Source organism: Numida meleagris, chromosome 16 (genome assembly GCF_002078875.1).
Source record: "Numida meleagris isolate 19003 breed g44 Domestic line chromosome 16, NumMel1.0, whole genome shotgun sequence".
Classification (NCBI taxonomy): Eukaryota; Metazoa; Chordata; class Aves; order Galliformes; family Numididae; genus Numida; species Numida meleagris.
In genome coordinates this window covers 6,365,293-6,376,885 of record NC_034424.1, presented here as the reverse complement: position 1 = coordinate 6,376,885, position 11,593 = coordinate 6,365,293, and the positions used below count along the sequence as shown (strand labels likewise).

At 51.6% G+C, this 11,593-nt stretch overlaps 1 protein-coding gene across 10 annotated transcripts in view; it reads right to left on the bottom strand.

Annotated features, from left to right (window-relative positions):
• Window positions 3,437-11,593, bottom strand: part of CFAP77 (cilia and flagella associated protein 77) — a 53,041-nt gene continuing 44,884 nt past the window's right edge. For 3 of the 10 annotated variants that reach the window (XM_021413537.1, XM_021413533.1, XM_021413529.1), the window contains one exon: window positions 5,584-10,915. In XM_021413537.1, the coding sequence (XP_021269212.1) occupies window positions 10,745-10,915 (171 nt within the window). In that variant the 3' untranslated portion in view covers window positions 5,584-10,744. The other 7 variants (XM_021413528.1, XM_021413536.1, XM_021413534.1 and 4 more) reach the window with 4 other exon arrangements.

Below are 11,593 nucleotides of genomic sequence, written 5' to 3'. Positions count from 1 at the left end.
GGGGAGTGGGAGAACCGGAGTCAAACCGGAACCAAGGCGTCAGCACCGCGACCAGCACCCGGAGTCACTCCGGATGCCAATTTCAGGACCTCGGACAGCGCCGGAGTCACTCCGACTTCAGCACCTCGGACAGCGCCTTCCCCCACGGTGGGGGCGGGGGGGGGTAAAAAAATGACACAAAATTAAAAAATGAAAAAAGGGAGAAAATATGAACTTGTGCCGCTCCGGCTCGAGCTCCCCCCGCGCCGCAGCCGTGTGAACGCGCCCATTGGCCGCGAAGCGTTTTGGGGGCTGTCACTCTCCGCCGGCGACACCTTGCAGCTTGATTAACGCGAATTAATTGCCGCCCGGGTCCCCGCGCTTTCCGGGCGGTTTCCGCCCTCTTTGCTGTCATTATGGCGCTGATGGGGCTCGTAATGGGGTGATTAGCCGCGGGGGGGTGGGGGGCATTCGGAGGGTTGCTGCTTTCTGCTCGCCTCCCCGCAATTAACTGCTCCGCCGCTCGCTCTCGAGCAGGGAAAGTTTTGCTGAGCGTTAGAAATACAAAATTTAAAAAAAGGAAAAAAAAAACAACGAAGGAATAGGAAAAGCGCTGACACCTTTCTCGAAGCCCCAGCGCAGAGGCGGCAGCTCTGAGCTCGAGCTGAGCCTCGGCGCTGCGGGTTTCGTTGAATCCTCTCGCTGAAATCGGTTGCGAACGGGCAGAGAGAGGCTTTTGCAAAGGCGAACCCGGGGCCACCGGGTGCCGAGCTCCGGAGCGGCGGCGCTGCCGTGAGTTAGGCAATTACCCCTCCAACGACCCCCCCGGCCCGGCTGGAGCTGCCCGCGCTGCACACCGCGACTTCCCTTCCCCCTTCCCGTCCCGTCGGGACATTTCGCCGCTATCGCGCTCTCTCGCCGGGCTCCCACCTTTCGACCGCTCCGACCGCTCCTGCCTCCTCCCGGGCTCTTTTCCTGGGGGCAGAGAGGAGGAAAACGTCCGCACCCGCGTGCGTGCAGCGATACTGCCGGTTATTTCTCAAATAGTCGATTTCCTCCTTTTCCCCCCTTCCCGGCCGGGCAGCTGCATCTTGTCCTTCTTCCAAAGCCGCTCTCGGCCGGCAGCTTGGAGGCGGCAGGCCCCCCCCGGGCCGCACGGCTGCCAGCTGTCGGGCAGCGGCCAGGCAGGGCCCCCCACCTCCTGCCCTCCACCCCGGCTCGGGGCTGGCTGCGAGCAGGGCAGGGAACAAAGGAGCCCCGCAGGTGGACAGGGACAGTGGGAAAGCAGGATCAGCCCCTCCTCTGCCCCAAATCTGTGGGTGCGATGGACCAGGCTCAGGGCTGTGAGTCCCCCCATGTTCTCACATTGGGAGAAATTCCTTCTGTGAAAGAGTGGTCAGGCGCTGGCACAGGCTGCCCAGAGAGTGGTGCAGTCACCATCCCTGGAGGTGTTCCAGAGCCATGGAGATGTGGCACTGAGGGACATGTCAGTGGGCATGGTGGGGTGCACTGGGATTGGGCTTGGGGATCTTAGAAGACTTTTCCAGCCGGAATGGTTCTGTGATTCTATGGTTCATCTGCTGGTGTTGCTTTCACAGCATCCACCAGAGCAAGTGATGCACAGGAACTGGTTCCAGTGAGAAACAGGGCAGAGACCCCCATGGGGTTTCCCAGCTCTCTGCAGCATGCTGGGCTCTGGCAACCAACCCTATCTAACCAGTGCACCCCATTTGGGATGGAGATGGGCACTTGGAACAGCACTGAGGCTGCGTTTGGGGCCAGGAATGGGACCCAGAAGGGGGATCGAGGTTGGGATTGGGGTTGTGTTATAATCACTCATGTCGGGACTGATTTGAGTGGTGAGTCTGCTGCTGAGGTTCCCTCTCTTGAATCGAGCATTGGCCTTCAGACAGTCACAAGGAGATCTCCAGTTCAGCTCTGCTCTCTGTGCAAAGTTATGGTGTGCAGGCAGGGGAGGGGTTCAGTCCTCATCCCTGTATTCTGCCATCCCCAGCCAAGGCCCTGTGTCACTCTGAGGCCACAATTGGCTTTCCCAGCAGCTACAGGTGCTCTCACTGCTCATGTTCTAATGTCAGCGAGGCTGACATTAACTAATATAAATTATTATTATTATTATTATTTTAGAATGGGACTCTCCAACGCAGAAATCTCCCCCATTTTGCCTGTGCACGGCATCCACTTTACAGCAGTTAAGAACTCATTCATTCAAGTGGTGACGCTGGCAGTGTGGGTCTACACCAGATGTAAGCTTTCTCCCTTGGCTGAGCTGAGCCCTGCAGAACCCTGGGTCACCTGAGGCTGTGCTGGACCTCAGAGGGTAAATCCCTGTGCAGCAGAGCCTGGGTTTATCCTGGCAGCCCCTCCCTCACAGAGGCTGAAGAGCAGCGCAGGGGCGGTCCCATGCCCAGGAGTGAGGCTGGTGGAGCACCAGGGCACTTTGCCTCCATGTCCCACCGGCCTGGTGGGTCACAAATGATTTATCTGCATGGGTGTCCCCAACCCCGTCACCCCCCCGCTCTGCAGTCATGGGGTGTCCCTGGAGGAATGGGGGCTGCTGGGCATGGCAGGGCGTGTACCACCACATCGGGGTGGGGGGACAAGAGGTTCTGTGCTGCACTGATGTCTCTGCAGGATTTAGCTCTTTCAGCTCCAACGCCTTGTCGTCTTTATACAAAGCAGACCTAGCCGCCCTTAAAACTCATTTCCTCGGGATGCTCCCGTTCGCCGAAGGGTTTCCGGATGAGAGGGAGGAGAGCGGGCCGGGAGGGTGTGTGGTTTGAGTGGGGGGAGATGGGGACGAAAATCGGCCCGAAGGCTGCAGCGAGCGGGGCGGGCGGCGGGGAGCCTGCGGCAGCGGTAGAGCCGCGTTACCAGTGGGTGTCACTGCAGGACAAGGAGCGCCGGGGCGAGCGGGGCCGTCTCAGGGCCCCCAGGTACCGGGCACAGGGGACGGGGCAGGGGGGGTCGGGGCTCGGGTCAGCCCGGGCTGGCAGCGGGGGGAGCACGGCACGGCGCCGGGTGGCAGCAGCTCTTCGGCTGTACGCGTGGGATCGGCGCACACAGCGCCCTGCGGAGGGGCCTCGGTTTGGCGGAGCTCTTGCAGCAGGTGCTGGGATGCCCGCACGCAGGCAAACGGGCAAGAGCTTTGCTGGATCAGGCAGCAATGAGGAGCTCGCTCGGCAGTCGGGTGGGAAGGACTGATGGGTTGTGGAGCTCTCCTAGACTTGGTGTTGAGTGGGATGTGGTTGAGTTTAATATGTTTGCGCAGAGCAGGCAGGGGAGGAGACTGCCCTTTCCCTGTGGGGCTGTACTGGTACAAGCACTGCCCTCTTAGCACTGTGACTTCTTACCCTGAGCCCGAGATTTGTGGTGATCAGGCTGAGGAAATTGTTGGTGTGCACCAGATGTTAAGCAATGAACAGGCTGAAACAGGATCTTGTCTTTCATGTTTGATTTATTTGGCTATATCTGCATGAACATAACTCTTTAAATCCTGAGAAATCCTATGTCTATGGCTGGTGCAGGGCTCTGGGGGCTGAGCTCCAGACCTGAGCTCACTGAGTGGCTGCCCTGGGGAGGGAACCGAGTCCCCCAGGCACTTCTCAATGGGAGGCACTGAACGCCTTCTTACGAGCATCATGGTCTGGAAAAGTACTGAGATGAGGCCCAACCTACAGCGAGAGGAACAGATAGATGATTGGTTACATGAGCAGCTGGCCAAGGAAAATAGGTTGCAGATACAGGCTTACTGAGATGTGTGAGCGTGTCTTCATGTTTGGAGTGGGGTCACACGGGGGGCCCTGACAATGCCTTGTGCCATGGATCTGCCTCGAGTGGACGTGCAGAGCTTCCTCCTGCTTCCCCCACCCTGCTCAGGCTGGATGGATGTCAGCTTTTGCATATGTAAAAATACACAGCAGTCTTTGCCCTGAAAAGCTTACTAGTAATCTCATTAATCAAGACAAACAAAGCATATTTAGCTATTCCCCATCTCTGGAGGAAGGCATCCGGGTGCTTCTATTTGCATTTGAGTGCCTGACTTCAGACAGCTGGTTCTGGATGTTCTTGCTTCCCCACAACCCCTGGCTGGGAGGGCAGGGGGAAGCAGAGCCCAGGCTGCAGAGATGGGTGGGCAGCCCCGGAGCCCCCAGAGCTGACAGGGCCAGCCCTGGTCTCCCATTGCAGATACAGCGGTTCTTCCCTCTGACCTGTATGGGGCCAGAGCTGGGGTTGTTAGAAAAATCCACTGTCTGTATGTAAGGACAGCTGAGCTGCTTCTCTTGGATGTGTTTCCTGAGAACTGGGAGCCATGCAGGGTGACATTTCTGCATGGGGTTGGGTTAAGGCCACAGGGGAGGCAGCAGCAGTTTGTTCACTCCGGGCTGGTACAAAGCTCCTGGGTGAGAAATGTCACACTGTAATTAAAATTAGCAGAGTCCTTGACAAAGTTGTGAGTGATGCCACAGCATGAGTAAGTGGGAAGCACCAGGTGTAAGGCAGGGGACAAGTGCTGTGTTAAAAAATGAGGAACCCCCTCATAATGAGGGATACCTGAGGTGTATGGATTAGTCCCAGGCCAGTAATGAGAGACAAGATAAGGGTGTCCCTGGGTCAGAGGTCTTTCTGTGACAGGCCAGTGTGAGAAGTCAGTGCTGGTGATGGATCCACATCTCCGATTCTTCTAATTCATATTTTAAATGATGAACCCAACGGTACTTTCTGTAGAGGCAGCTGACAATCTTTACCCTTGCTCTGATGTGGTTACGGGCTGTTACAACAGGATTTTGTTTTAATTCCAGGTTTAGAGCATTGGCTGTAGCAGGACAGGAAGATGGGTTGCAGGCTTAAATGTGGTGGTTTTCTTTGCAGGATGATGGAGCTACAGTAGTTTTCTGCTCATTAGATGCAATGTTCACTCATTTTCTTTGCATATTTATTGACAAGTTAAAGCTTGCAGGACACCTTTAGCTGGGCTGCTGTAACATCAGCCCTTGCTGCAAAGAGTTAGAGGGGCAGTAAAACAAACTCGGCCCCCAAAATACATATTGAAACTTTAGGGATGCCATTTTCATTCGGGTTTCTTAGTTATGTTTTAAATTGGGGGACTGAAAGAGCTCCCTTGTCAAGCATTAGTACAACCACGTGCACGGTGCAAACAGATAGATCCGTAAGAGGAGAACCAATACATTGGGAGATGCAAAACGTGCAGGGTGGGCAGAGCTCCCCGAGGCAGCAGCGTGCATCCCAAGGATGGCTTCCGGGTGCCATTGGGTGGCCAGGCAGGTCAGCTCCTGGCGGGAGGTAAATGGGAGCTGCAAGGGGAGAGGGGGCTCAGGAGGCAGCTGTGCAATGATGCGTGGGAGGCACGGAGCAGCCCAGGGGGGCTCCAAGCCTTTCTGCCATTCCTTGCTTCTGCGGCACAGCCGCCCCTACACCCAGCGCAGCCTCCATCATCCATTTGATCGAATGCTTTCAGTGGGTGACAAAACACTTCCCTGAGCTCTCTTTACAGGAAACCAATCTCTGTTCCTTTTTCAAAACCTCCCTCATTTACAGAGCCTAAGAAACCCAGGGCCTTTCAAGTCTTCTCCTGTTTTTTTTTTTGTCGTTTGTTTATTTTTTTTTTTCCCCCAAAACGACACAAAACAACGGCGCCGTGTTTGTAGATTTTTTGGTGGGGAGGAGGGAATAAAATACACAATGTATGGGTGCTGTACGCACTGAGAGCTGCACCGAGCATCCCCGTACAGACAAAACCGCGCGCACATCGAGATGCAAATGATTTCCGTGAAGCTATCACTTGTAAAGCTTGACAGAAAATAATGAGAAACACTAAATCTTTTATAAGGTCAACACTCAAGCAGCTGTCAAACAAGAAAAGAATTTAGCGAAAGATCCGCAAAAACTTCCATCGCCTCATTAAATCCAACAGGGCCGGGGCCCGGCGTGGTGAGGAGGCACCGGGGCGCCTCCGTTTTGTGTCAGTAATTTGCGGCGGAGGAAGAGGGAAGACGAAACAGCCAGCGCCGAAGGGGCCTTGGGGGAGGCTGGGGAATCGTTAGTGCGCCAGGAGCGGCCTCGGCTCCTAATTGGAAGCATTGGGCATTATCAACGGAGGATTTGCCTCGGCTCCCTGACAGCTCTCTAGGCCTGGAATGATAGCCCACTTGTCAGTGTAAAAGACCATTAAAAACAAACCATTTTGATTTAATTGGAGGCGGTGCGCTGGGGGCCCAGGTGAGGCGCTTCATCAGCTGATGTTGGCTGCTGATGCCTTTTTCCCCCTGTATTGATGGCTTTTTTTTTTTTTTTTTCCTCCCCTTCCCTTTCAAAAACTGTCTAGGAAAGAGAAAGAGGTGCTGAAAGATCCTTCACAGCTGCACTGAGAGCGGCTTTCAATAGGGTTGTCAACAAATGCCATGACAAGTTAGAGAGAGGCAGGTATTTTTAAAACAGACGTTATTCTGTCCAAGCTGAGCTGTGCTTGGAGGGGTGTGTTGGGTTATTAGGGTTACAAACACGGTGGCTTTTCCCGTTGGTAGCGTCCTGAACTTGCTTAATGAGTGGGTCGGGTCTTCCCTCCCCACTTTCTGATTCTGAGAAGATAAGTAAATCAGGACAAAGGAGTTTGGGCTAAATGGTCCGTGTGTTCCAAAATGGGAAGGCCTCGGAAAATGCCCAGTAATCTTTGGCTGCTGTGTTTAATGCCCCTTGGAGACATTGCAGATTTTTCCTTCCTGCAAATAAGGGCTGCAGACGTTTGCTGGACTTCTTAGGTTGCTCGGTCTGGGCAGTTTGAGATTTTGACTTGGAGCCCTTTTGTGCCACACAAATGAAGCTGTCAGGTGAGAGACGGAGTCCCTACAGAAGGCAGAATGGCCATGAACAAAACCTCAAGGCCAGATACAAAGCATTCCTGTGGATTTGTATGAAGAAGTAGCAATGGTTGGGGCTTACCTGGAAGATAGCACAGCATTTGTGGTTTTACTCCACTGCAACCCAAGCACCCCAAATCTGCTCCTTCATTGTTGAATCTCTAACAGCAGTGGGCCCTGGGTGCCAGCAGCTGCTCATGCTGTCCTTGGGCATCAGGGCTTGGGTGCAGCTGGAGCCTGGCCTGGACATTTCCCAGGCTGTGAGGCTGCACATAGGGATGCTAAGCTGTGCTGTGCCTCACGCTGCAGTGCCCAGCATGCTTGAGTCTCTGACTTCGTTCACCCTGATACTGGAAGTCATGAGCTCACATGTTCTGGGGACTTCTGCACTGGGGCTTCAATTTGAGGCCAGATCTAAATATCTCCTCCCTTTTCTTTCTTTCTTTCTTTTTTTTTTTTTAAATGCTGTTTTGTTGGTGTCAACCGGCAGATGTTGGAGAGCAGTGAAATGGCAGAGGAAGGATGGGCTGCCATGGTGGTTTAGTGGGCATGGCGGTGATGGGTTGATAGTTGGATTAGTTGAACTTAGGGGTGTTTTCCAACCTTAATTATTCTATGATTTTACCACATCTCTGAGCTGAAGGAGGGACTGAGAGTGGCAGAGGGGACTGTAGGGTACAATGGAGAGACTGAGTGTACAGGGTATGTGTAAAAGGATACTGGGAAAAACTGGACCATGGAAATGCATTGCTGTGATCCAAACAGTTGTGTTGTTGGTAGTTCTGGCTGTTGGGCAAAACAAGAAAATCCAGAGAATCCTGGCTGGACTGTTACCCACCAATTCATTTACTTGGGCTACTGAACAGCCATCAGGTGACACCGTTTGTTAGCCAAAATCCCAGTTGAACAGAGGTTTGATGTGGTGCCATGGTGACAGAAAGCTTGCTTTGTGGTATCCAGGCCCCATCTCCAAGAACTTTTGTTGTCCCCCTCAAACCCGGGAGGATCAGCGCTGCACTGCGAAGCCAGCCCGCTGTGTGTATCAAGCACAGGTTGGTTAAGCACGGTCTATGGCTTTTCTGACAAGGCAACAATTGCAGGATTACATGAGCCTCGGTTGTCAGTTCAGCTCTTCAGACAAAAATAGAGGTAAGGCATTAAAAAAAAATGCAGAACATTTTTGTGTGTATGTCTTAAACCTCAACTGTTAATTCTGAGGAAGGATCAGGCTGTGAGCAGATATCAGATCCCTGGTGAGAATCAAATTCTGGAGCCCAGAATTTTGCTGCAAAGTTTATACAGTGGGGATTCCTCTAATTACTTTCACTGGAAATTTACCTGACAGAGCTTTCCCAGGTAATGCAAGGCATACGCGGGAGAGCCGCTCAGTCGTTGACAGAGCCTTTGATTTTGTGCCAGGTTGCAAATTAAGTCTTTTGCCAAGGTACCCGAACACTTGCTCGTCAATTGCTTATCGCTTATTCATATCGCGCATCGAGCACAGCGCGTTTCATCTGCTCGGGAAGGCAGCATACGTTGACAAAAATGTTGTCCAAAGTTGCTGCATTTTCTTTCCTCCCTCTGTTTGGTCAAGTAAACAAGAATATTCTCTCTGGAAAGCCTCCTTGAATGTCTGAGCAAGTTGGAACTCTCTAATGAGCAAAGAAAAGCCGATACCTTGTGTGTCAGTGTGGAGCTGTTTTGACATATGTGCAAATTCTGTCCTTCCACATCATGAGGTGCTGCTACCAAAATAAATGCCCTTCTGGACTGACTTGACAGAGCCCTGAAAATCTATCGTTGAGTGGCCTGTGTTGATCGTTGGTTTGGATTATGACCATCAAATACTCTTGGTTTGGATTATGGCCATCAAATATACTTGGTTTGGATTATGGTCAAAGATTCAGATAGAGGCAGGCATAGCCTTGCCCTGCACTGGCTCTCTGCAGACAGTAGTGCTGTAGGGATGATGCATTTTGGCAGCAACATCTTGTCCAGTATTTGTTTGACACCAGAGATGCCATTTTGGCCAGGTCAATGCAACACTAACAATGGGTGATGCAAGGTCAGGACACGTGCTTATGTACATGCTGGCTGCCTGAGTTCTTATAGACTCCAGGGGATGTAGTGTGGACAAAAAAGAAGTCCTGGTGCAGGGTCCTAGCCGTGCTAGCAAAACCTGAGCTGAGGGATCAGCTCCCTGCAGGCAGAACAAGGCAGAGGCCTTTTGCCTTGGAAGGTGATTGAGGAAGGGAGAGGGGGTCAGTGGGAATGCCTTGCTGAGGTGAGCAAGGAGTTAACTTCTGTTTGGATTTGTAACAAATAAATGTAAAAACCCCTCTAGTTCAACTCCCCCTAATGAACTGCCCACCAGGACATGACTGGCTCCCCGTGAGTGGGGGGTTTGGGGGGCCCAGGGGACCACGCACCAGGTCAGTCCTGCAGAGCGAGACGCAGAGCGGGAGAGAGCCCCTGGTGTGGGAGGGCCTGCAAACCACAGGGTTAGCCTAATGGTGTGGGCCATTATTCTAAAGCACTGGGGCTGAAACCAAATGAAAGCAGTCAATTTGTCTATACTTTAGCAACTCATTGCCTAGGTAATGCCATGCAGCCCTGGTAGTGCAGGGAGCAGGCAGAGGCAATTAATGGGGAGGGCAAAGCTTCTTTGTTTTCTTTTCTGCTTCCTCCAGGAGCTCTAGTATGGTGCGAGGTCTTGCATGGACCAAGCGGTAAGTCCAGAGATTTCACGAGAACAGGAATGGTGTAAGAACAAACTCCCTTACCTCTTTGGTGTGATGCTCTTTGTCACCCTTCTAAAAGAGGGGATGGTGGTGAATGACTGACTTTGGCTGAGTTTGGGTGAAGGATTAGGCTGGCTTGTCTCTCAAGGCTATTGCTTTGAAAGAACCCAAATTTATAGAGATGGCTAAAGCACAGTTCGGAGACTATCAACCATTCTTTGAAGCCAACAGCTTTCCTTGGTGTGTTTCTGCTCTTAACTGGATAAACTTTTGTGGATGTTTGAGAACTTGCTTTTCCATGGAGGAAACCGTGCACTGAAACTCAACTAAGCAATTAATTTCCTGATCCAAGTTCTAACACGAACAGCGCCTGTTAGGTCTGCAGCTAGGGAAGGCAAACCTTCCAGGTTAATGTAATGAGAAAGGAATGCAGAAAATAGAAGATGCTGTGCAAAGTGATCTTTCTCCTCCCTGGATGCTGTTCCTGAGGAGTAGAGGAAGAGGAGAGAGCAAGGGGAGAGGAGAGGGAAAGACTCAGGTGGTGTCTGAGACCTGTGACTGTGGGGGGAATCCAACTGCAATCATGGATGAAACAAAAGGGAAAGCACAAAGAAAAACGGAGGCTGAAAAATGAATAGTGATGGAAAGGTCTGGGGTGAGAAGAGCTCTAAAGAGAAGGCTTGCCCCAGTATCTCGTGTGACTTACACAATCTGTTTAACAGCGATCGGTCATGTTCTTTCCCTGACACTAGCCGCAGCAGCAGCTTTGTGCTGACAGGCAGCTGGGATAAATGATTACTGACATATGCTAATCGGACAGTCTTAGACAGGATGTAAGAGGAATACATCAAGGTGGTGCAAAATACATTTCTTGGTTGAAACTCTCCAACTTGTACAAGTAAATTAGCTTCAGGAAGTCACAAGGCTCCTTCATTGCTTTAAACTGCAGTTAAAAATCAACAGCATGGTAAAAAAAAAAAACCAAAAAAACCCAGAACCATCAGAACCAGGGCTGGAGCAGAGGGTTGAGAGGCTCTTTGCAATAGTATCTATCAATGCCAGATATGATTTTGGCCATGTCAACTCTCTGCAGGGCTTCAGTGCTTTCAGACTTTCTGGTGTCTCCTTTCAATCTCTCTTGCCCGGCTCTTCTTCCTTCCTTTCTAAAATGCCTTCTAGCTTTTCACTTGAAGTTTCCCAGCATTTTACACCACAAACAAAGCTGGCAGAACTCAGACAAGTACCACAGAGCACAATAGGATGCACAGATGAATTCAGGAAGATGTCCAGATCCCACTGCTAGAATAAGAAATCATCACCTTAGCTCTTATTTGGATCAGTTAAAGGAAGTGTCTTGTGCATCTGTAGCCTGGCTAGACCCCTTGCTCAGTCTCAGGGTGAATATTGTCAAACAGGTAGTTTAGGGAGATATCATGAGCATAGACTTTCTGGGAATCTCCAACCCTTGGGATGAAAATGAGTCTTTGTAGCGAAAATGCTAAGTCATGGCTTGAAGCAGTGATTGAGCACCTGGTGTGAAGGCAGGGCCAACCCAGGGGAGCTCAGCTGCATGCAATGCACCTGGGTAACCAGAAGGGGTGGAGCCAGGATCCACCCCTTCCCAGACCTCATGCAAGGGTTGGTAGTGGAGGCGAGGGTTTCTTGCTGGAGATCTCTGCCTTCCTGAGGCCTTCTGAAGGTAAGCAGCTTCTTTTCTTTATTTCTGTGCTCATGTTGTTGTATTTGAGCAAATCCTCACTTGCTGCAGCCTGGAACCTTGCTGCTCTGCTGTCATTGCTGTGCTTTCTATTGCATTATAGTCTTGAAACATGTTTACCTGATGTGGCTTGAATTAATTGTGGTGAGGACTGATGAAGTGTTAGACTACCTAAAAGTAGGTTTGATTGTTACGGTCATGTGGGGCAGTGGCAGGAATTCTAGCAGAGAACAAAGGCCATGCCAGTACTGATGGGAGGT